This window comes from Triturus cristatus, chromosome 7 (assembly GCF_964204655.1).
Source record: "Triturus cristatus chromosome 7, aTriCri1.1, whole genome shotgun sequence".
In the NCBI taxonomy this organism is placed as follows: Eukaryota; Metazoa; Chordata; class Amphibia; order Caudata; family Salamandridae; genus Triturus; species Triturus cristatus.
The window spans coordinates 189,181,260-189,207,119 of record NC_140590.1 but is presented as its reverse complement, the minus strand read 5'-3'; the positions used below and the strand labels follow the sequence as shown (position 1 = coordinate 189,207,119).

Here is a 25,860-nt window from a genome sequence, read left to right as displayed (position 1 = left end):
ATCAGAGCAGTTACGTTACACAAGGATATGTTCTTTTTTGTTTTTGATAGGCACCGGTAGATTAAATGACTTGCCCAGAATTGGCTCTGCAGGAAGAAGGGGTGCAATGGGTGGAAGCCAAAGGGAACATTCCACCTCTCCAGGGTTGGCGGAGCAGGTTTGCCACACGCACATAAATACCATTCACATGGAATTTTACTATTTGGGGTTTATTGAACAAAGTCGCTACGCAGCGTTGACACAGTAAATACAAGTCACCACGTCCAAAGTAACGCACAGCCGTTGCAAACTGAGAAAAGAATGTGCATTGGAAACTGCTTTTTTTTTTTACGTTACACAACAGTCCCTTGCTGTTAATGGAATCCATGTATTGTTTCGTTTTCCCTGACATGAAAAAGGCATTCCCGGTGCACACTGTTTTGTTTTGATCAGCCAGTCTGCTGGTGGGGTAGGGGTTGAAAAGGCACACGGGGCCTGGTCCCTGGGGACTCGAGAGGGAGGTGGCTGAACATAATTAATACTACAAGGCTATCCGGGACTTTGTGACTAGGAGAGGCATCGCATCAGGATCTGAGGCTCAGGGCAGGAGGTCAGTCGGGTAACTGGGTTTCGTCTTTCTCTGTCAATTGTAAAGTGTAATATCATTATCATGACCATCATGCACTTGGCCGCAAAATTATGCGAAAATATAATCTAAAGTTTCAGGTGAAGCCTGCACGCTGCGCTGCATCAATGAAAAACTTAAAGGCAGTTACTCAGATGCTTCAATCCAGCAGAAATGTAAATAATTTATATGAGTGGATGGGTTAACTAACTTTAAGGCAGGCACTCCTTTGGTGGCAGTAAAGTTATCCAGGCCTATTTTACATGCACTCAACGCCCGCCCTCCACCACATCCCCTGGTGGCTCTCTCGCAGCGTTATCACTCGCACCAAAATTATTTTTTTTAATCTCTATTTACAATTCACCTTGCAGGAAGCCCTGCGCGCGCTGTGCCGGCGGTGCTCCCTGAGATGGAAAATGATTTAATAAAGGGAAAGTTTATTCAAGGGAATAAATTAAAAGAAATGGCTAACAGGCAGGAAAGGTTTGCAGGCTGTGTATTAATAAACAGAACAGTGTCAAAAACGTAAAGGTACAATTGCCCCCAATCAGACTCACCGACATTACAGGCATGCACCTACAGGAATATAAAGCACCTGAACGGTCTGGAACATGCGACACAGAAACGCAGACCTGAAAACACTTCACGGACGATGGTCCTGCAGCATTTTATCACCTACACTGGAACGTTCTCGAGCGGGGCTCCTCGTGACTGCAGACTGGAAAATGCTGGATTTGGACAACTCCTCCCCCAGACCCCAGCACACCAATAAGCAACTGTTGCTGAGTCTGGTGGAATAGGCCACACCCCACTTTGTCATTCTCTAAGACGGACTGCCCTGCCCCCTGCCATTGGAATTAATGGGGAGCTTCTGACTCCTCCCTGGGCTTTACAAATAACGCCCAAATCAAAAGCTGTTTTGGCAGTGATACACAGATCCTGCCTCCTGTGTGTCGTCACTGATCTGCTTTCTGGCTCAAGGTCGAAGAAATCTTCGCCCAGCCAAAAGCATGTGCAGCAGAGCCAAGGGCCATCCTCCCCCACCCCCTGAAAAAAAAAAATAGATTTGCATATGTTTGTCCACCGAGCAGCCAGCCAACTTTATTGCTAGCTGCTCGGTGTTCTCACATTTATTTTAATCCACCAGGGTGGCAGGGCAACGCACATCTCGCAGTTTATTGCAAGGATTATTCACAACAACAAGCACGTCCCTGAAATCAATCATGTTTTTACCAATAAACGAGTTTTAAATGTATTCATGTTCAATTGCTTTGCTTAAAATAGCAGGGAATGAATGCTTGATAGCAGTGCTCGGGACTCAGGTGGAGTGTGGGGTCACTGATAACAGCAAAGGGATGCTTGGCACAAATGAGGCATCAGTGCGGCAGTGATATCGGAGGTGCCTCTGTGGAAATTTAGCTTGTAACTGAACATTATCTGCGCCATCTTGCTTCTCCCCAGCGCCACGCACAGCGAGTACACGACAGCCATTTTAGGCACCCCACTCTCTCCCCGCTCATTCTCGATCGCCAGCACTTTCCCCTGGTGCTGCGAGCATCCCCCGCGCGCCGGCCACCCCCGCTCTCTCATACACGGGCCATAAACCCTCTCATTCAGCGCGACCCTGCCATGGAACCACATCCCACACCTGACCGACATCCCATACATGGTCATGCCCCTCTTTGATAAACCCCCTTCCTCTGCGCCCCATTGTCCGAACCGATCCCAGGCCATCACCTAGCCCTGCGGATGCAGTTTATTGCCCCTACTGTAAGGGAAACACCCCACATCAAAGGGATTACAGTAGATCAAGGCCCCCACCCCCTGAGACCCGACCAGTCGCACACACCCCCGGGAATTGGCGGAATGTCCAGCTGTGTGATAGCCATCTCCTACTGTGGGTGGGGTGGGGACTTCTACTGTAGATATGTGTGGGAACGAGCTTGAAGTGGGGGTTCCAAGGAATGTCTTTCCGTACATAAAGGTCTCAATAAGAATGTACCATGTGTAATAAAGCAATAAACCTGTGTATAAGAGGCCAGGCCTCAGAGATGCAGTTAGAGCACCTCGTGACGATACCTTGCTGTCTGATCTGATGTGTTCTGCTCCGACGGAATAAAACTTTGTTTCCTGCCTTCCAGTCTCCGGCGCCTGCCTCTTTCATTGGTAAATTATCGAGTGGTATGAGAGGCGATTACCGCCGGGCAATACTTGAAAGGTTATCGACTGAAACTGCCGCTACCATTTAACAATTGGCGTCCCAAACGTGGGGCCCATCAGCGACACGTGGATCCAGTGGGAGAGGTCCCGACGACAGAGTGAACGACTGCAACGATCGGGAGAGCTCCTGCCCAATAGACCCTCGTCTGGCAGCCGATCATCCGAACTTCACTGGTTCCGAGCAGACCTCTCTCGAGTGATCTACGGTCCTGACTGGGAACCATCAGGAGTGCCGCGGCAAATACGGAGAGTAGAGGACGATCAGGCTAACTGTCCACGTGGTCCGGGTAAGGTCGTGATACACGACAAATTGGGAAATAATTGATTGATTGTTTGAAGCTTTGGAATACTAGTATTGCTCATTGATTGTGCTCATTGATTGTTCTCTTTGAGATATTCGCTGTCTACAAACGGGGAGGAGTAGAAATACTCTCTCTCTCTCCCTTTGCAGATAGTGAAGTGTAGGTAACGCAGACTTTTGTCCCCGTTGAAACCCGTCGTGCCTATCTTTATCTCCCCACTGATTGATTGTCCGAACATTGATTGTTTTGAAGAATAGTGCTCTTTGAGATATTCTCTGTTTGCAAATAACGTAGAATAGAGATATTCTGTCTAGTCTTTGCAAATAGTGAAGGGTAGGTAACGCAGACTTTTGTCCCCGTTGTAACCCGTCGTGCCTATCTTTATCTCCCCATTGATTGATTGATTGATTGTCCGAACACTAGTTGTTCGATATTTATTCTTTTGGAGGTATTCTCTGCTTACAAATAACGAGGAATAGAGATATTCTGTCTAGTCTTTGCAAGCAGTGAAAAGATAGGTAGTGCTGACTTTTGTCCTCATTGAAACCCGTCATGCCTATCTTCTCCCCACTGATTGGTAGTTGGTTCTGCCCGGACCGCTTATTAGAGGTGGACCATCCGGCCCCACTGGAAGGCACCCCTAATAAGGACATGTTCACTAAATATGGACTAGTCGCCGTAGCTTATACCAAGCTATGGCATAAATATACAAAGAAGGACCCCGAGAGTCAGTGGCCACTGATGGGATCCTTCGACGACCATAAGATAGAAGTGCTAGAAATAGCTCTGCGTAGCAATAAGACGACGCCTACTATGCTTGACAGTATCGGCATGTGGCGCAAAGAAGCAACGCAACGGAAAAAGAGGGAAGAAGTAAAAGCAGAAAAGGAATTACGAAAAGCAGCTCACCTTGCCGCTAGAAAGTTAGAAGAAGAAATAAAGGAGAGAAGGGAAACTAAACTAAGACAGGAGCCCGAAACATCAGGCCAGTACGCTGTTAGGACCCCTTCTTTGCTCTACCCTGAGTTATCCTCTAAGCAGCGAACGAATGATGAATTACTATTAGGTCCCCCGATCATTTACATGCCCCCTCCATACGCACCCTCCCAATCAATAGTGCAACACCCGCAACCCCCAAACACGAACGAAAGCAGTACAGGGGCCTCGGTCCTCACGGCCTCCGCGCCGGCCGAGCCTCCTGTACTGAACACAACGTCGGCAATAACGTTGGATGACCCTGAGATGAGAAAGAAAGATTCCACCAGAATGAATCGACTAACGAAGGATGAACGAGCAGGAATCGACAAAATAGTAAAGACACTAGTGGAGCGTAAGGAAAGTGAGGAGTATATAACAGACGTATATAACTCGTATGCAGACAGCCGCAGACGACACTTTGTCGTACGACTTTGTTATCATGCCCTAAATGCATATGAGGATAGGTACCGCGATAAAGGTCCCGAAGGCTTAGCGACCCTATATAGGAAGGTAGACATTGGGGAAGAAGGAGAGGGCGATGTAACGAACCTCTTCACTCGTACACTCGAGGTCTATCGACACCTTAGAGAACACAGGCAGACCACCAAAGCAGAAACCCCCATAGCGACTAAGCCCCAAGAAGGAAGGGCTGATACCATGATGCCCATCAAAGAGGCTGCCCCCTACTGGGTCCCCCCACGAGGTCAGGGAACACATGACGACATCAACCACCAAGATGCGAAGGGAAGGGTTGTATATAATTGGGTCTACCAGCCATGGGACCGACAAGAAATTTTGACCTTTAGAAAAACTCTACCCGACTTGAGAAAGAACCCGACTGCCTTCTACACTGAACTGGGTACAGCCTTAGGTTCTACGATAATGACTTTAGCAGATATCGACTTGTTCTTTGTGCTATGTCTGCCGGCTGATGTGTGGAAGCAAATCCGGAAAGTTGACCACGCTGAGCCGTTCGGATATACCTGGGTACAACTCGATACCATAGATAAACAGCGAGAACCTGGACAGAAACCCCCGAAAGCCATATTAGAGCTCCCAGACAAGATTGTACTTAAGTTGAAGACTCTAATCCCGGAAAGAAAGGTAGATTGGTCAATAGTGACGGCTTGTCGCCAGAAACCGCAGGAGGATGTGTCTGAATATTTCTCTCGGTTCGAGACTGTGTTTTCCGATTATAGTGGCCAGGACATGACCACTGCAACTGGACATCACCTCTTTGTCCAGAATTATGTGAAGGGTCTGTCACAAGAAGTTTCCCAGAAGCTACAGACCAGCGAGAGTAGTTGGGCAGCCTCCAAACCCGCAGCAATTCTCCAGATGGCCCAATATTACGAAAACCAGGAGAACGAGAACGATAGGGCGTCAGAGAGGAAGAAAAAGGAACTGAAGGAGAGGGTAATGATAGCACAGTTGCAAGGGGTGACCATAGGAAGGGAACCCCCGAAAGGGAATTACCAACCAACCGCCCCTAGAAAGCTACCCCCTAGAGACCATACACCTGCACCCTACAACGGACGGAGAGACTTAGATGGGAACCAATGTGCATTCTGTAGAGGGTTCGGACACTGGAAATCCCAGTGCCCGGTCCTTCTGGAACTGAACAAAAATAGGGATCCCAGAGACACAGCATATGACCCCAGAAATAGAGGACAGGGACGAGGGCACACGAACGACGCCATCAACGACAGGCCAGGCAGACCAAACACCTTTGATCGCCCCCGACAAAACCAGTGTCAGCAGTCCGACTACGAAAGCACCCATGACTTCGCATAGGACCGCCAGGGGCAAGGGAGGGATCCAGTCGAACTCCGTGTTGACCAGCAAGGTCCTTACGTCACTGCTAAGGTCTTGGGCACAAAATCTCCATTCCTGGTAGACACTGGGGCGACACGTAGTGCGTTATCCAAACAACTGATCCCTAGGGCACCCTTGTCTGGCTCACATGTAACCTCAATAGGCTTCGATGGAACGCCCTCCACTAACCCCTTATCAGCACCAATCTCCTTTGACTTAGAAGATAACACCACTGACACGACCTTTCTGCTCTCCTCCAACACCCCCGATGCTATTATGGGACTTGATTTGCTAAAACATTTTCGAGCTACCATCAGATGCTCCCCAGACGGAGTTCGAGTCATCCTACACGATAACCCAGATCAGTCCAGACCCTGTCACACACGGCGTATGCTCTCTATAACCGATGCTGACATGTCCCTACTCGACACATTACCTTCACATCTATGGGCTAAAACCGACTCAGATGTAGAGCGCATGGTGATCGACCCGGTACACATAACCGTCCGACCGGACGCAGTGCTCCCAAAGCTTCCACAGTATCGGATTCCACCCGAAGGCGAGAAGGCGTTGGTGGAAATCATCGAGTCCCTAGTCGAGGCAGGAGTGGTAGAAGAAGTAGTCAGTAATGTTTGCAACAGCCCTATCCTACCCATTGTAAAGAAGCAAGGCGAGGGAGATGAGAAAGCCTACCGTTTCATTGTTGATTTGCGAGAGGTTAACAAAGTAGTCATACCCCAGTACCCCGTGGTCTCAGACATCACCACCATCCTCACCCTGATTCCATCCACTGCCACCACCTTTACTGTTATTGATCTCAAAAACGCATTCTTTTCCATCCCCATCCACCCAGACAGCCGCTACCTGTTCGGCTTCACTTTAAAAGCCCGTTCGTACAGATTCTGCAGGGCACCCCAAGGCTACACTGAGAGTCCCAGTATTTATAGCCAAGCCCTCAAGAGGCAACTAGATGCAGTCCAACTACCCGATGGAGTGGTGTTGATACAGCACGTCGATGACATTCTTTTGGCGGCTGACACCACTCCACTTGCCGTCACAGCCACCATTCACCTCCTCCGCTTCCTTGCGGAGAACGGTCACAAGGTCTCCAGAAAGAAATTGCAATTCTGCCAGCCCCAAGTAACGTATCTAGGCAACCTACTATCCAAAGACGGGAGGAAACTTACCCCTGACCGAATTCAGACCATCCTAGAAACCCCTGTTCCCAAAACTCAGAAGCAAGTGCGGTCCCTAGTAGGCCTCACCTCCTTTTGTCGACAATGGTTGCCAAACTTCAGTCTTATCGTAAAACCTCTGCTTTCCCTGCTGGCTAAAGATGTCCCCTTCCCCCTCCCCTGGACACCCGAATGTCAATCCTCCTTCAAAGAATTACGAGACGCCCTCTGTTCGGCCCCAGTCCTAGGAACCCCAGACTACACTAAACCTTTCTCCCTCTACACCCACGAAAGGGAGGGATGTGCGTTGTCTGTCCTAACCCAGTCCATAGGCCCTAAACAACGCCCTTGTGCCTACTTCTCTGCCACTCTTGACCCTGTAGCCAGAGCTTTGCCCGCATGCCTTCGAGCAGTAGCCGCCGCGGCTATCTCTATCCGGCAAAGCGAGGGGATCGTACTCTCAAACCCCCTCACAGTATTGGTACCCCATGCGGTTGACACCCTCCTGAACCAAACCAAGACTCAACACCTGACTAGCGCACGACTGACCGGTTACGAACTGACTCTGCTTGCACCCCACATCACATTGAAACGATGCACCACTCTGAATCCAGCTACTCTACTACCTCTCCCTGACACTGATCCCAATGCGTCCCCTATACACGACTGTGTGACCCTCACCGACGAACAGACCAAGAGTAGGGTCGACCTCCGAGATACTGCCTTCCCGGACCCTGACGGAGAACTGTGGGTGGATGGCTCATGCATCAAGCTCCCCGATGGCACCACCTCAGCTGCCTATGCAGTCACCACAGACCGAACAGTTGTTGAGACAGCCCGCATCACACAGCGATCCGCACAGGCGGCGGAACTAATTGCTCTCACACGAGCCTGCATCCTGGCAGCAGGGACAACCGCAAACATCTACACAGACAGTCAGTACGCCTTCGGGGTAGTTCACCACTTTGGGCTCTTATGGAAAGAGAGGGGATTCTTGACTTCTCATGGCACACCCATCCTGCATGGAGATCTAGTCTCTGCCCTGACCGAAGCGGTCCTCCTCCCCACACGGCTGGCTGTGATCAAATGCCAAGCACACAAGAAGGTGACAGACATTATAGGACAGGGAAATGCACTAGCTGACATTACTGCCCGAACCACAGCCGAGAATAGGTCCACGACCCGTATGTACGTGACCAGGTCACAAGCTGAGAAATGGAAGGATGCTAGGGAAACAATTAGGGACATCCAATTAGCCAGTACACCACACGAGTTAACTGAATGGGCACGGGTGGGATTGAAGGACGATGATGGTTGCTGGCGGACTAAAGACTCGAACAAATGGTTGCTACCAGACTCATACTTGATCCCCATGCTGACCATGGCACACTCCCCCGCACACATAGGGTCTGCCCCCATGATCGAACTCATCTCCAAAGTCTGGCACAACGACAAGATCCCAGACTCAGCCAAACGTCTGGTCCAACAATGCCTAGTATGCCTCCAACACAACCCTGGGAAAGGAACTGCTGTACCCCGGGGAGGGTTCGGGTCCCCAATCACCCTTTTGAAGTCCTACAAATGGACTATGTCCAGTTAGAAAGGTGCCAAGGTTTGAAGTACGTACTTGTCGTTGTGTGTGCCTTCAGCAAGTGGGTGGAAGCCTATCCAACCCACGACAACACCGCCATGACTACCGCGAAAGTACTACTGAAGGAATTCTTCCCCCGATACGGCCTTTGTCGAATTTTGTGGAGCGACAACGGCCCCCACTTCGTAGCCGAAGTTATCCAACTCATCTTAAAAGGGTTGGGTGTAAAACAGAAATTCCATGCGGTCTTCCATCCCCAATCTGCAGGCTTGGTTGAGCGACACAACGCCACATTGAAGCTTAAGATAGCAAAAATAGTCGCCACCACAGGACTGAGATGGCCAGACGCTCTCCCGCTAGCATTGCTATCAATGCGTTCCACCCCCACTAAACACCACTTAACCCCCTACGAGGTCATTTTCGGGCGGCCCATGAACCTTTGGGCTGCTCCAAAGCCAACATCCATCCACGACGTCCCGGACGTCCTCATGTCTGACTATTTGTATAACCTAACTAAAACGTTGTCTGTCATCCATCAGCAGATGCTGCACGCCATTCCCGATGTTTCCAGGGGCCCCGGACACGACATCCAACCCGGTGACTTCGTCTTAGTGCGTAACTTCCAGCGCACCAAGAGACTGGAGCCCCGGTGGACGGGCCCCCTGCAAGTCCTGATCACCACCCGAACAGCTCTTCGATTGGAGGGGAAACGCAATTGGCTGCATGCACACCACTGCAAGAAGGTATCACCGACCCTGACAACCACGGACAACATCACCGCCCAAGAAGAACTTCTGGACAAAGACCGACCATCCCTGAGCCGCTGCCCAGATACAGAGACACTCGAGTTAGTAAGATATCCTGATCCCACCGTGCCATCCAAGGAAGGGTATAACTTGCGACGAAAGTAGAGAACTTCGGCTAAGCAGACCACAGGCTAAGTGGAAATCTTAGAGCGGTAGCCTAGTCACCTCAAAGGCCACCAGGAGAGAAACTAAACAAAGTCTGTGGTTCTGTCCGCTACCGAGTCTCTTGAAGGTGATGGAAGCCCCCGACATGAAGATGATGGAAGCAACCGGACGTCCGAAGATCCACTACAAAAACCCAAAGACTGACGGAATGCACAGCTTAAAGACTATTGCACTTTTCATTACCCTTCTCTTTTGCCTTCTCCTCGTGGTCACCTTCTGGATCATGGAGGAGAGCACACCCGCTCATAAGATATTGCTGACCACCGTTCAACCTACCACCACGAAAGAACACCATCTGATCTCACTTTCACCCCAACTCCGAGAAAGGCGTAAGGAGTTCTGGAATAACTCTTTTGTGCAGTTGCTCCACCAACACAATCTTGCTGCCAACGCCACTAATTGCTGGATCTGTGGATTGCTACCACATGCCACTGGACACTCTATCCCTTTCATCCCTTCACCTTTTTCTGTCCATGGTTCCTGCCTCGCCTGGCTAATCCTCCTGCAAGAAAGCTACAAGGACAATGCCACTTCCGGCAGAACCATGTCACACTTCTACCATGGGTTCTGGCTGAACAAAACTGGAAGAACTTCTGCCCTCTTCTGCTCTCTGAGATCGAACACTTCCTTTCACATGGACATCCCTGCCAAAGAACGAGTTGAAATGCAAGTGTTCAACAACCCAGCCAGACCCACCTTCTCTTACCTCCGGAAACGGACGGCCGCCACCCTAACAGTGGCCCTGTCCGTCATCAACATCACTGGATTTGTGTGCCTCGAAGGCCTGGGGGCGCAGCTGGTGGGCCACAGCTCCTGCCTCATCACCCGAACATTGGACTCAGTTGACCTACCCTCCTTTGTTGCCTCCCCGAATATGTACTTCGTCTGTGGTACTAAGGCCTACACCTGGCTTCCGAAAGGTTGGGGAGGCACCTGCTACATCGCCTTTGTCCTTCCTCCGACATATGTGGCTCCAGCAAACCATCACCGACAGAAACGGGCCAAAGACATTGTGCAAGCCGACTCCGCCGGAGCACAGTTCATGGACGCAGTGAAAGGCCTTGTTCCACTCTGGGGTCCAATGGCAAACAGCCGTGCCATCCGCCACTTAACCCAGGCAGTCGAAACGGCGATGAACATTACGGCTGGCGCCCTCGCCAACAACACCGCCGAGCTCCAGGCCGTCCGCTTAGTGGCCCTTCAGAACCGCCTCGTTCTAGATGTGGTTCTGGCTGATCGTGGAGGAGCATGCCGCATCATTGGGTCCAGCTGTTGTACCTACGTACCGGATAACTCACCCTCAGTCTACAAAGCAATTGAACACCTCCACAGACTGTCCGCAGAGGTCCATCAAGAGCAAGAAGAATGGTCACTGGGGAGTTGGTTTTGGGACACTATTAAAAGTTGGGGATGGAGGCTGTTTTCATTTATCCTCATACCAATTGTGATACTATGTGGATGTTGCTTGGGGATTCAGTGTCTGCGACCTTTATGTTCGCTTTTTATGAACTGCATCTGCCCTAAGACTTTGGACTTTGAAACAGAGCGAATGAAAGCTCTGTATGAGGTGGAAGTTCGGAGTATTATGGGGATAGATCCGAACTAGACAAGCTGGCGAGATATGTTAAAAGGGAGGACTGTGGAAATTTAGCTTGTAACTGAACATTATCTGCGCCATCTTGCCTCTCCCCAGCGCCACGCACAGCGAGTACACGACAGCCATTTTAGGCACCCCACTCTCTCCCCGCTCATTCTCGATCGCCAGCGCTTTCCCCTGGCGCTGCGAGCATCCCCCGCGCGCCGGCCACCCCCGCTCTCTCATACACGGGCCATAAACCCTCTCATTCAGCGCGACCCTGCCATGGAACCACATCCCACACCTGACCGACATCCCATACATGGTCATGCCCCTCTTTGATAAACCCCCTTCCTCTGCGCCCCATTGTCCGAACCGATCCCAGGCCATCACCTAGCCCTGCGGATGCAGTTTATTGCCCCTACTGTAAGGGAAACACCCCACATCAAGGGGATTACGGTGGATCAAAGCCCCTACCCCCTGAGACCCGGCCGGTTGCACACACCCCCGGGAATTGGCGGAATATCCAGCTGCGTGATAGCCATCTCCTACTGTGGGTGGGCTGGGGACTTCTACTGTAGATATGTGTGGGAACGAGCTTGAAGTGGGGGTTCCAAGGAATGTCTTTCCGTACATCAAGGTCTCAATAAGAATGTACCATGTGTAATAAAGCAATAAACCTGTGTATAAGAGGCCAGGCCTCAGAGATGCAGTTAGAGCACCTCGTGACGATACCTTGCTGTCTGATCTGATGTGTTCTGCTCCGACGGAATAAAACTTTGTTTCCTGCCTTCCAGTCTCCGGCGCCTGCCTCTTTCATTGGTAAATTATCGAGTGGTATGAGAGGCGATTACCGCCGGGCAATACTTGAAAGGTTATCGACTGAAACTGCCGCTACCATTTAACACCTCTGGGGGGAGGGGGTCTGTCTAGGGAAGACCCCCACTCCTTACAAGTACAGGCTGTTTCCACAGACCCCTCTGCCTCTCAAGGCAGGTCCAGCACCCTTCCCTTCTTCCTGAATCACAGCCAGAGGAGGCCAGCCGCAGGTACTATCCTGAGCTCTCTTTATTCATGCTTTTTGATGCAGCACTGTATACCACGCGGGAATTTCATAGCACTGATCTCAGGTGCCACTGTGTTTAAATGATGCATAATAATATTTCATATTTGTAATGCACATTTCAAGGCTAATCGGTCCCTACCTGCCAGAACAATAGGTCTTATAATTATGTAACCTGCTGGCCCTAATTTATTCACTCCTTGACGGATTTGAACCTGTGATTAGGAGGTTACAAACATCTCTTCATCAAGTGAATGTCACCACTATCTTAACGACTATTTCGCCCATTGGAAGATAGGGATGGCAACAGGGGTATTTTTTGACTTTTTTGTTTTATACTGCGCAAACGCGACCCAAAGGTATTATAGCGCTTTACATCAGCGCCTGTTGCATCACTGACGGGCACATTCATTTTTTTATCACCGGAACATTAAGTAATTTGCCCAGAATGCATCCATCCCTGTTTATTTTTATTTCCTTTCCTCCCCTCCATAAACAATAGTCGGTGCCTGAAAATGGACCTGAGGATACCTTGCTATTATGTGAACCTAGTGACCTTTCTCCTCACCTCCACTTGCGCTCAGCGCCGCTCTAATCAAATACTGCTTTGTGTAATCTTGTCTCAAAAGTACCTCAGGCACCTGCCTGTTCTATAAAGAGCTCTGTGTGCTCCAGGTGATTATGTGCACTAAGTACGTTGTGTGTAAAACGATGAACTGTCTGTTGCAGAATTTTCAGTGGAGTGTCACGCATTTTGGTGCTTAATTTCCCTCCATGTTAAAGAACAGTAGATGTCTCAGCACTCACGCTAATGTGCTGCAAAGCTAAATACATATAATGTCCCAATGGCACGACCAATTGCATTGCAAATGTTTGTTTTTACTACAGTTCAATCTTTTCAGTATACCTCGGAAATCGGAATGCTTTGATGCCCATGGTTTGTAAGAGCTAGATGAGTGATGGTGAATGTTCGTATGTATGTTTCAAAATACTAAAAACGGAAGAGACATGAGAGACAGCTGAGAGATCTTCTGGAATAAGGTCAGCGGTGGCAAGGGTGTGGGAAAGTTGAGGCTGCCTGGAATGGGAGGAGAAAGCAAAAACAAGTAGATGATGGACGGAGTGCTGAAACTTTTCAAACACTCACCCCTAGTCACATATCTGGGTTGAATCCATCATCATTCTTTGGCTCACTTTGCCACGCCAGTTCAGACTCCTCTATATGCAAATCAGTCTTGACCCTGTGCCTCATGGGAACAACCCAGCCCAAACTGCCAAGCCATGTCTTCCTGGACTGGAAACGAGCATCCTGGGACTGGTTTCGGGCTAACAGCCCTCTTCAGAGTTTGAATCCAGTGGCAAAGTGAGCAAGGGAACCACGTCTGCCAACTTAGGGCGAACAAAGCAAACACAAGTAGATGATGGACGGAGTGCTGAAACTTTTCAAACACTCACACCCAGTCACAGATCTGGGTTGAATCAATCATCATTCCTTAGCTCACTTTGCCACCCCAGTTCAGACACAGCTATATGCAAATCAGTCTTGACCCTGTGCTTTATGGGAACAGTCCAGCCTGAACTGCCAAGCCAAGTCTTCCCTGGACTGGAAACAAGCATCATGGGACCGGTTTCGGGCTAACAGCCCTCTTCAGCCAGGCTAGCTTGAATCCAGTGGCAAAGTGAGCAAGGGACCGACGTCTGGGCATACCCTGCCAACTTAGGGCAAACAGAGCAAACATAAGTAGATGATGGACGGAGTGCTGAAACTTTTCAAACACTCACCCCCAGTCACAGATCTGGGTTGAATCCATCATCATTCTTTAGCTCACTTTGCCACCCCAGTTCAGACACAGCTAATTGCAAATCAGTCTTGACCCTGTGCCTCATGGGAACCGTCCAGCCCAAACTGCCAGGCCATGTCTTCCCTGGATCGGAAACAAGCATCCTGGGACCGGTTTTGGGCAAACAGCCCTCATCAGCCAGGATAGCTTGACTCCAGTGGCATGGAGAGCACAGGACCCACGTCTGGGCATACCCGTCCCACTCGGGGTGACAAATACAAAAAGAACAATTGATAGACAGAATACAGAACAATGTCATACATTTACCCCAGTACAGAGATCTGGGCCTAAATTCATCGTTTTTTTGCTCACCGTGCCATTGAAGTTTGGACTCAGCCATATGCAACTCAGTCTTGACTCTGCGCCCAATGGGAACAGTCCACCCTGATCTGCCAGGCCAGGTCCTCCCTGGACTGGAACCAAGCATCCTAGGACTGGTTTCGGGCTTTCAGCCTTAATCAGCCAGGATAGCGTGACTCCAGTGGCTTGTTTTCAGTCCAGGGAGGGCCTGGCCTGACTGGTGACAGTTTAACATCGGGTTTTCAGATGAACACATTTTGACAAACAGGATTTAGCTATGATTGATGGCTACACTGCCTACTACATACCATGAAGAATAACACTTCTGCTGTATCCCAGTGGTACAGTTCTCTTGTCCTGATGAAGCCTTTTTAAGGTGAAACTCGTTGGCTGCGCTCCTTTGAAAACTCACAATAAAGCATGAGAAAAATCTCTAGAACGAAGATCTACGAGCATTGATTCAATGTCAAATATCAATTGTCAAATGTGTTTTCTGTTAAGTTTTTGTGTTGCCTCTCTATATTTTTTGGATTAAAAGTGTCTTTATGAATCCTGGGCCTGGGTACAGACCTGGAAATATACTCAATTACCAAGTGTGCTGCTTGTCCTTAAGCATGTTCACAATTCGCTTTTTTGTCAGTTGCTTTTAGTATTCTTCATTTATTAGTGTGTGCACTCTTTGATGGAAGGCTTCAGCAGACGATCTGCTCTTGCAGCTTCCATTTTTCTGTCCTAGGTGCAGACACAGCTGCAGTGGTAGTTTAGACCCAGCAATCAGGTAGTTTAAACCTTAAGGGCATGATCCTAATTTTGCGTGGTTTTGGTCTCTGAAAACCATGCAGAGATCGTTGGGAAGGCAATAACAAGCCTCCTGGGGTTCTACTACAAGTGGGCTCGCCTACCTAGGAGTTATAGAGTGAATAGACAGCATCCTCTGTCAAACCATGGTCAACCAGTGGTCTTGCCTTGATGGCTTCTTGTTTGTCTCCAAACCTCACCCCAGAGATTTAATGAAGTCTTTGGCCATGGTGGGCAGCAGTCTTAGACCTTAATCATTTAACTGAATAGAATCAGTGTATCTACATTCTGGGAAGCCTACCTACTCATCTTGTTTCAGGTTGCAGAAGCCACCAGGTATTTTTCTTCACCGTAGGGCATGTTTCCATATCCTTCAGGGGATGCAGGTAATATAATCTGTCCCTAGTCTGTTGTTCACTACACAGCTCTAAACAGCTCTTCCAAGGCAAAAGATGAACTCAAAATCTGCTCAGACAGTTTCTCCTCAGAAGCAGTACCAGTTGGGCTAAATACTACAATATAGTCAGATTTTCAGATATTACTAAATCCTTGGAGGAACTACTCTATTTTTCAGTGTATGTTTTACATTTCTGTAGCTCTTAGAGAAAGAGGAAGTGGGAGTAGCACTTGCATAGACATAGGAAATAGGGATCCCCGCTGTTAGAAAACCAGCCTTTTTGCAGATGTTCCTCCACTTTTTAATCCCATTTGAAGTACAAGATGCTGGTTTTTGACTCTAACAGTGCACTGAAGCCTGCTAACCAGGCCTCAGTGCCAGTACTCTCTCTCTAAAACTGCTATATGCGAAGTGGCAACTCCATTTGGCAAGGACTTTAACCCCCTTATAAGTCCCTAGTATGTGGTACCAGTGGTACCCAGGACAAGGGAGTTAAAGGGGTCACCAAAGCCTCAGGCACTGATTGCGCCGCCCTGAGAGACCCAATTCAATTGATGTCAGCAGGTCTGCCATTGCAGACTGGTCCAATTCAACTTTGCCCTCACCATGAGTGGCAAGATCAAAGCACTGCTTTTAATATATGTCAGTCACCCCTAAGGAAGGCCTCCTGAGCCCAGGAGACAGGATACATTATATTAAAGGTGTGAACCTGTAAGTGCAATTTTCTATGTCCCTATAGTGGGCTTTCCCATTAAAGGCTACTATAAGTGATTAGAGGTCCATATGATAACATGTGCTGGCACCCGGGCAAACTCGGGGTTGCCAGCATCATTATGCTACTGCCAAAATATGTTATGTTTACTTTCAAACAATGTGCCCCATTAACCCTGACATGATTCCTGTGTTGAGGACGATGTGGCATGCACCCAGGTTGCTACCTTAAAGGTTGCCCACCTGATTGCCCCAGCCTGTTCTGTGCTCTGGTTGGCAACCCACAGCTGCTGTCGCCAAAAAAGGAATCTAACCCCCTGCCAGCTGTCCCTCTCGCCCCAGCCATATTTGCACCCAGGCAGGTGGGAAAGTGATGCAGTCAAGAGGTGTACACCCCCAAAAGGCTAGCCGCCCCTCTATATTTGGCTACCTGATCTATACAGCTGAATAAGACTGCTGCCACTTTTAAAGGCGGCAGAATAGAGGGTTCTGGGCAGAAAAGGAGACACACCTCTATATGTTGTCACCTCAGGGACGGAATAGCCATTGGGGCTAGTAGCCCATTGGTCACTGGCAGTCACACACCTAATGCCCATACATCTAGGATCTAAGGGCCATCCCTGACACCAGACCTGAACTGACTTACACTAGAACAATTAGGGGACCTGTGTCTGCGACAACAGGATCTGCACAAAGCAAAGACGGGATACTCTGCACCTGTAGCAGCCTTCCTGAAACTGCATGACTGTGACTCGCCCTGGACCAAAGTTCAGTTCCTCCGGACAGAGGGACCCTTTTGAGAACCAAAGGCAACTCCAGACTCTCCTGGACTAGTGGCACTATTCCCCTGCACACCGCAGGTAAAAACATTGTGCCAGAACCAAAGAATCGCTGGCCATCAGACCCTCTCAGGGATCACCTAGAAGTAGATGATCCTGTGCATTGTGGGAAATGTTGTCCTGACCTACACCAACATCAACATTGTTTTGTAGTAAAATTCCTCATTAATGGGATGGGTGGAACAGGAAATTCGGAGATGGTGATCAATACATAATTTGGAGGTATGTTTTTAGTATCGGTAATTTTAAGGGTACTGGTTACTGGCGCTTGGGAGGTGGATTCATGAATTGGATCAGACAGGACCTTTGACATTGAAGGAGGGGAGTGATGGGAGACTATTAAAATATTCACCTTTGGGAGATGGAATTGAAGGTTTATGACTAACTGCAATTATAATGAATTTGTATTAAGACTTTTAAGACATATTTGAACGTGTTCTGATCAACTGTGATTATAATGAATTGTATTAAGATGGCATGTGAAAGCATGATATGTTCTCACGAGGCAGTCATGTGCACCAGGTGCACAGTATAGAATTATTGTTATGTTGGCACAACTGAATTTTATACCCTTGGAACCAGGGAGAATTCAAAGATTGAATATAGGCAGGTACTACTTTTTAAGAATTGAGTTAATCTAATTATTGTGGGGACACTGATGAATTCTTGTTTTTGAAAAAGAGGAACACCAGTAATTTGTTCATTGATGTATTGTGTGTTCTTTTAATTCACAGCCCTGATGATGTTCAAATGTGGACATAACATACTGGCTGATTGATTTGTTACTATATTGTGTGGATCTAACAATTTGAAAGGTTTCTCAAATAAACCACAGAGTTTGAAATTCATCAAAGACTGCCTATGATCCTTTTTTTTGCAGGAAAGCATTACATGAATAGTAGATTTGAGAACATTGTGAACTAAGGCACTCCTTTCAGTATAGGTTATAAATTCTTGTTGATTAGTGGTCCAGTGGCAGTGGGACCATTGAAGGTTGAGCGTGGATGAACTACCTAATCGACTAACCGGTATTGCACACCAGTGCGCACACCTCCTAGCCCTCACTGCCTACCGAGTTGAATGAATAATTTGAAAGCTTGTTTTCAATTTGGAGAAGAGATGGGTTGTGCTCCAGGTTCTTTGCACCACATGTAGATTTACATTTTGCTCAACCACTCGGATATTAGGTGCAGTGTTGCTTACCTCAACCCTTCTATGCCCATTCCAACTTATCATTCATGCTGGTATTCTGAAATGCTTAACACATATTTCTTTAGTAATGCCTAACTGGGCTTCACCACTCTACTAAGATTTAGCTAACATAACATCTGTTATTCAGTGCTAAGATACCTAGGGGTAAACGTGTGCTTTACAAATACAAAGGTATGTTATGATTTATTATTGTGAATCCAGTGAATCTGGGTGAACATGAACAAAACATGCATCTGGTTTTCTCTGTCCTACACTTTCTGTCCTCTAGATTTGAAGTGCTACTGCTGCAGGTTTTCCATAATAATGCAGGATACTAGATCATGATCCTACAAGGGGCTAAGTGCCATTGTTTAATGCCAATTATATAGAGGGAATGAGAGTGGGTTAATGGGCCAATCGTATGGTGAAGCTGAAGGGTAGAAGTCATAGGTGGAGCAGGCATAATACTATTTTTCAATCTCTGATAAGTGATGCAAAACTCTGATCAATTCCATTTCTGCTGTTTTTGCATCCATCTGCCCAGGATTAAAAAAGCAGATTTGAGGCAAAATGCCCTGCATAACTCGAATGCATCATTCCAGATAGGGAGGAAGGCATGGTAGGAAACATTATTGTGCCATCCAACCCTGCTAGGGGCTGGTCAATGTAATGCCCTTAATGATAATTAGTTACAAACACTAACCCACCCCTAACAGTCCTCTTCGAAGCAACTGTCTGCTAGAGTGCAAGGAGGACCCTGCAGGCAGGCACTGCACATAGACTTACCTGCTGGGAGAATTGCTTTGAAGTTCAATGCCAGGGGTCTGGGCACTTTAGTTAGCACAATAGAGTTAGCATTCAATTTAAAACATCGCCCTACTCCTCACAGTGTGTTTGGCCTTGGGTCTTTACTCCACCCACAAAGCATTGTATCAACATTAATTCTGCTCCAAGGCCCGTATTATTAGTAGGACACACGTTTCCCATTTGTGCCATGCACACCTCTAAACTGGTACGCAGGGCTCAAGTAGGGAAAATGTGCCCTAATATTATGAATGCCCTCCCCTCACAGCATTCGGTAAAGCACTGAGTAGCTGCTTCAAAGTCACTCCATGGTTCACAGTGCAGGCGGTAACCTGCCTCTGCTTTGAAGAGAGATTAGTGATGCTGGCAGCTGCAGAAAGTGACTGCACTTGCCTGAGGGGGATGTCGGGGGGCCATGGAACCCCTTATCAACCCTTGAGAGGGCTGCCCTCAGGGGGCACACTGACAGTGTGCCACCCTTTTGTGGCACACTTTCAGTGCGCCTCCTAAGGGCATGTTTGCCTCTGCACTCGCATTTGTAATATGGTACAGACACAAATACAATGTGATTACTTCATTTGCATGAGGCCATGCCCTTATGCAAATGAGGGAATGCGCTTTCACAATAGTGGTTGTACTACTGTATTTCAGCACTATCAGTATTACAGAAGGTGCCACACAAGCCTCTGTTTCCCCTTATGTAAAACAATTGTGCCACGGGGGCACACAAAGTGGGAGTACATGGCCATTGAGCCCCCAGGGCACTTTCTGTAATACATCCCCAGGAAGCGAAAGAAAATGGACAATGTTTGCTTGTATGAAAAGTCCTCTGAATTTTTCGTCCTCCCCTTTTTGTGTGGCATATAGTGTGCATACAACGTGCCAGTCGCCCCAACAGACCAATGTTCCCACTTCCCCCATCCCCTGGCACCACCTACACCACATAAAGTGACAAGGCAGATAGTTGGTCTTCAAGGTGTAGTTCTTTATTACCTTACAGTCAGGTACTCTTTCCTTTTCTTGCTCATTGACTTGACCATTTTATTCAGGCATATGTAAAACCAAACAACACACATGGTAGCCAGACAAGGTAGGTTTCACAGCATACATTTAAGCATAAATTGTATTTACATTCCGGACATGGCCTTAGCCAACAGGATCTCAGTGCGCGTACTTCATTAATGAATCTCCCTGTGCTCGCTGTGCCAGCAGGCCCCAACTTGCACTGTTTTATCAGTAACAATTTCCATCCTCTATCCCAGAGGCACTACCATCAAGGCACCGCTTAAAGCCTTGACCCCACCGGGGTTCCGGAACACTGAATAACCCCCCCCAATGTGGACCCGGGACACCAGTGAACTTGCCGCTGGTCTGCTGCTGCCTTCGGAGCTGCTGGAGAGGACAAACGAGGGCTTCTCCATCTCCTGCGCCGCTTTTAACTCCGTGCTGGGGGGGGGCCACCTGCGCAGCTTTATGACGTCAACCGGGGCCGCCCGTGACTCAACTTACTTCAGGGCCCCCCTGCCCACGGCTAGCTCCCGCTCGAGATGCCACTAAGGGCGCCACGCCCTTAGGTGCGGGCGGCCCGGGTCAATTTCCGCTGCACTTGTCATTTTGATGATTTTATGTCCATGAACAGAGGGTTTGATGTTTTGAAATATGTGGCAGTGTGGAAAGACTGAACTTAAGGTAATATCTTGGTGGTTGGGCAGAACACAATGTTTACAATTCAGCTACGTAGGCACTTTTGACTTTCTTTCACAGACTTATGAAGGTAAATACACATATTCGAGCTTCCTTTTGAAATTAGGACACTAATTAGTTTAGATCTCTAATCAGCCAGCCACTGCAGGGGTTTCATTCTTTATTTTTCAATGCATGTTCATTTATTTTCTAAGCTTTAGCCCCATGGTCAATCTTTTTAAATATCTATATTCAGTAATGCTGAATGGTACCTTGGTCGCCATATGTAAATGGGGGAGGCTGCTGAAGGTGCAATCAGCACTGCTGAGTATATCATCCTCGCGAAGAATGTAAATGTAAATTGATACTTGTATAGCGCACTACTCACCCGCAAGGGTCTCAAGGCGCTTGTACGAATACCGCTGTGGAACCCATCCTGGCTTTCCCTGTGAGGCATCCACTCCTGGGCACCCCCAAGGTGGAGGCCAGGCATCCTTAGCGTTGTGGGGGCCGTTGTAGAGATTAAGCAAGCTATTGACCAGAGTTGCAGAGTGGGACTCCTTGATTGGAATGGCACCGAGGCGAGAATTATCAGGTCCGTGGAATTTTGAGGCCAAGACCCGCCGAGGCGGGGAATTGAACCCTGGTCCCGGGCTAGACCTCTGCATCAGGGTCTGCCGCTCTGATCATTGAGCCACACTTCTCCACAGAATCACAGACTCTTCGTTAAAATATTTGACAATGTTCTGAATGTGCGCGGAAATTGGGATACCTGCAGCCGAGGAGAAAGCTCAGCTAATTCTGCCATTGCTACAGCTCGTTTTTTTGTGTGTTCCTAGGTCAGGGAATACAAACAGCACATTAGAAAAAGGGTCACTTCCCAACGACTATGAAGAATCTGAGAAGACTAACTCTAGTGAGCAGCCTTCAAAGTAGGTTCCTGTCCAAGGCGCAATTTCAGGACACTCCGAGAGCACGTGAGTAATTATTCATACCCACTCCTAGAACACCTGTCTTCCTCAGTCTCACCTTGAGAAGTTATTTTGCCATCACCTTTTCCTTTTATCTCTATTTACCTTTCCCTCTCCATTCCACCTACATCATCTTCAGCATCGATGTGCTTTATTTCACCACCTGCTTAGTACCCTTTTCCATCCCAATCTTCCCCATCTTCTCTTTTACCTCTTAAGCATCCTCGTTCAATAATGTCCTCACATCTATCTCCCACCTTAAGACCACCAGCTCCCACTCACCCCTTAATCCTTTCATCATTATCCTCCACCCCTGCCTTGCCCCTCCCAAGAATCATTCTGTTCCACTGCCTGCCAATCTTAATAATCCTGTTCCAGCCTGTCCATGAACTTGTCTTACCTTTAATTTTCTCTTCCTCCATCCTAACTCCTTTCTCATATTCTTTCCCTGTCCTTCCATCCTACTTCCTTGTGCCTGCCATCTCGGTGCATCCTCCGTTACAAGCTTGTTTGCATTATTTCTTAGACGGCTGAATTGCACAAGCTATCATTATTAAAGCAGGGTATATTTAATTAATCAAAAATTGAACTTGATGAAATTTAGGCCAACATTAACTATATGAATAAATGCACAGGACGTTTGCACAATGTCAACTGAAAGATGGTACAAAATCAGCCCTGCACTTGGAGTCAAAACACCCCAAAATTGAACAGCATGTAACCAGAGAAGCACATTATCAGACACAGCACTAGATATAACCTATATACTGGGAAATTAGAGGCATATTTTTCAAAGGTTTTGCACTACCCTTGTGTCACGCAAGGGGATGCAGGACGACGCGAAACCTAAAAGGAGGTTTACAAGCCACAGTTCAGTGGCGTGTAAGGGTATATTTACGGTTTAGGGATTCGCAAGGGTATTAGGGAGTACGTTTTTTTTTAGGGTTATGTGACGGGTAAGGTTATTGGGTTGTATGGGTGTTTTTATGGTTTAGGAGTTGGTAAGGTTATAGGGTGGTAAGGGTGTTTTTAGAGTTTAGGCTGTGGGCAAGGGTATAGGATATTAAGGGAGTTTTTTAAGGGTTTGGGGTGGGTAAGGATATTGGGTGGGAAGGATGTTTTAAGCATTTACGGACGGGTAAGAGTATTAGGTGATAGGTGTGTTTTAAGGGTTGAGGGGTGAGTAAGGGAATAGTAGGGTAAGGTTACAAAAAAGTGGGAAATTGAGTGGTTCCTTCAAAAAGAAAATATTTATTTAGAAAATATTTTTAAAAAAAGAATGGGGTGTGGTGTGGGTCTCTCCACAATAATATATATGTGTGTTTACATATATATAGTAGTGGTTTAACTATATACATATATATAATATATCTCCCAAATTCGTAAATATGACGATCACACAGGGGTTATCTTTTCATCACCAGGTCTCTTTTAATTTCAGTTACGCGTTTCGCCTGTCACAGCAGGCTTGTTCACACACTGAAGTGTGGGTTTAAAGTTACGTATACACTGATAACAATTAAGGCAGAGAAAGGACTTCAGTTGAAATGTCCATACACCAGTCATGTGATTTTGGCGGCCATTTTAAGCTAGTCAAAGACAGACGTTATATATACATTCTGTTCCATTTGGTCTGTTTCTGAATTAACTAGCATTATTTCTCGCATTCTTTGTTCGACATAGTGCCATGAAAAACAATAATCTAATCATTTACAAAACTAAGTAGATTCAATCCATGTATAACATTGTTGAACATGTTTTCCTTGACATAGTGTTACCCATTGGTATTCTCACCATATTATTCATTTGACATAGTGTCTAATGCCTAAAGCCATCTTCAAGAATAGTGTTTATTCACACTATTTGTACCTCAGATATAAATCACAGTACTCATTTTAAGTATGATGTTTTTGACATAGTGCCAAACTTAATGTGCCATTTACTCAGGCCATCTGTATCCTGTTTTGTCTTATACGTAACGATTATCCCACAAATTAAATTTAAGACCAACACCAAAAAAGAAGAAAGTGAATAGATGTAAATACATATATTACAAGTGCTACCTATTTCCCTTTACTAAATGTAAATATACAGAATAGAACATAAACATATTATTAGGAACATGAAGGGTCTCTTATCTGTAATAGAACGATTTCACATATGTTGATGTGACGTTCAGGAAGAAAAGGGTAGGGACGAATCTCGATTCCCTTCCGGAGTCGGCCCCTTCCTTTCCTCCTATAGTTAAAACAAAAATACAAACACAATAAAGAACTATTAGTATCTAATAGTAAAGGTTAAAACACTCCAAATACCATTTTCACATTGTATTGTACGGTTCTTCTAAATTTTATCAAAAATTCTTGATCAGGCAACTCTTTTTCATAATATATCATAGGTCTCATTATTATCTCCTAAAATTCTCACAAATGGACACTCAGTTCTTCATCCTGATTTAAACCTCCTGGATGTTTACTCTGCAGGTTAATGATGTGCCAAGATTCCCTTTGTCTAAGTTGTAATTCTCTATTACCACCCCTTCTATTGTACTCTATGTGTTCTATTGCATAGAATGATAACAATGAACTATTTAACAGGTGGTATTCGGCAAAATGCCTGGCTACAGGATAATGTGGGTCTTTGTTGTTTATTGCCCGCATGTGTTCCATCACTCTTTTCTTGGCTGCTAGAGTAGTACTCCCCACATATCTTAGAAGATATGGACATTCGAGAATGTAAATAACATAGGTGGTTCCACATGTCAGAAGTTGATCTATATTTTTTTCTGCTACTGTGGTGAGATATTTCTTTTGCATGTGGCTGTTACGGCACGCCCTACAGTGCCCACATGGAAAAAACCCTTTTAAGTTAAGACGCGTATTGGTTTGGGTTTTAGATATATCTCCTTTCATCAAAATGTCCTTTAGATTTTTGCATTTTCTGTACGTTATTAGGGGGCGTTTGGATAAATCATTTGTCAGGGCAGGTTGACATTTTAATGTGTTCCAGTTTTTATTGAGAATTTTGGCAATGTTATTAGATTCTGCGCTAAAAGTGAGGATAATTCTAGGTTGATTTTCACCTTCTCCCCCTCCCTTAGATCTTTCTTCAAGAGTTTGTTCTCTAGGGATATTTTTCACTTTTTCATTAGCTCTCTATACTACCCATTTGGGATATCCTCTTTCTCTGAATCGCCTCAACATGGTCTCCTGTTCAATGTGAAAGTCTTCCATAGTACTACAGTTTCTCCTTGCCCTAAGCAGCTCCCCGAATGGTATACTCCATTTTAATGTTTCTGGGTGGCTGCTTAGAGCATGGAGAAGACTGTTCCCAGCTGTTTCCTTTCTATGTAGCCTGGTGCATATTTTCTTCTGTTGTATTTCTACTACCACATCTAGAAATTCAATAGACACCTTACTGATGTTATATGTTAGTTTCAGGTTATATTTATTGGTATTTAGTTTTTCAATAAACAATATGGCTGATTCTTCATCCCCTTTCCATATAATGAAAAGGTCGTCAATATATCTAAGCCATTTAACTGTACTTTCTCCTGTTCCTGTATGTTCCATACTCTTTTGGACTTCGTCCTTCCACACCCGAGAAACAAATTTGCAAAACTCGGGGCAAAAAAAGTCCCCATAGCTGTACAGAGGACTTGTTTAAACATTTGCCTATTGAACAGATAAATATTGTGTGATCGACAAAAGTTTATAATTTCCAACATTATCATATTATGTTCCATATAACAAAGTCTTCTCTTTTTGAGATAGTGATGGCAGCATTGTAAACCTAATTCATGGTCTATTATTGAATATAATGAATTAACATCCATAGTAATAAGTTGGTAATCATCTTCCCAAACAATATATTTTATTTTTCCTAGGCAGTCTTTAGTATCATTTGTATATGATGGTAAATTCAGAACATACTCTCGTCGACAATAGTCTACATATTTCGATATGTGTTCAGAAACACATCCACTTGATGAGACTATTGGTCGTCCTGGTGGAATAGTGGCATTCTGATT

At 46.6% G+C, this 25,860-nt stretch overlaps 1 protein-coding gene across 2 annotated transcripts in view; it reads left to right on the top strand.

The window, feature by feature from the left end:
• The window catches only part of LOC146809183 (uncharacterized), a 214,040-nt gene that overhangs the window by 80,228 nt on the left and 107,952 nt on the right, over positions 1-25,860 (top strand). The window contains exon 5 of one of the 2 annotated variants that reach the window (XM_085614302.1): positions 21,699-21,836. The exons of the other annotated variant lie outside the window; for it this stretch is intronic. Within the exon in view, the coding sequence (XP_085470428.1) occupies positions 21,699-21,795 (97 nt within the window). The 3' untranslated portion in view covers positions 21,796-21,836. The remainder of the gene's footprint in view (positions 1-21,698; positions 21,837-25,860) is intronic. 2 annotated transcript variants of the gene reach the window in all.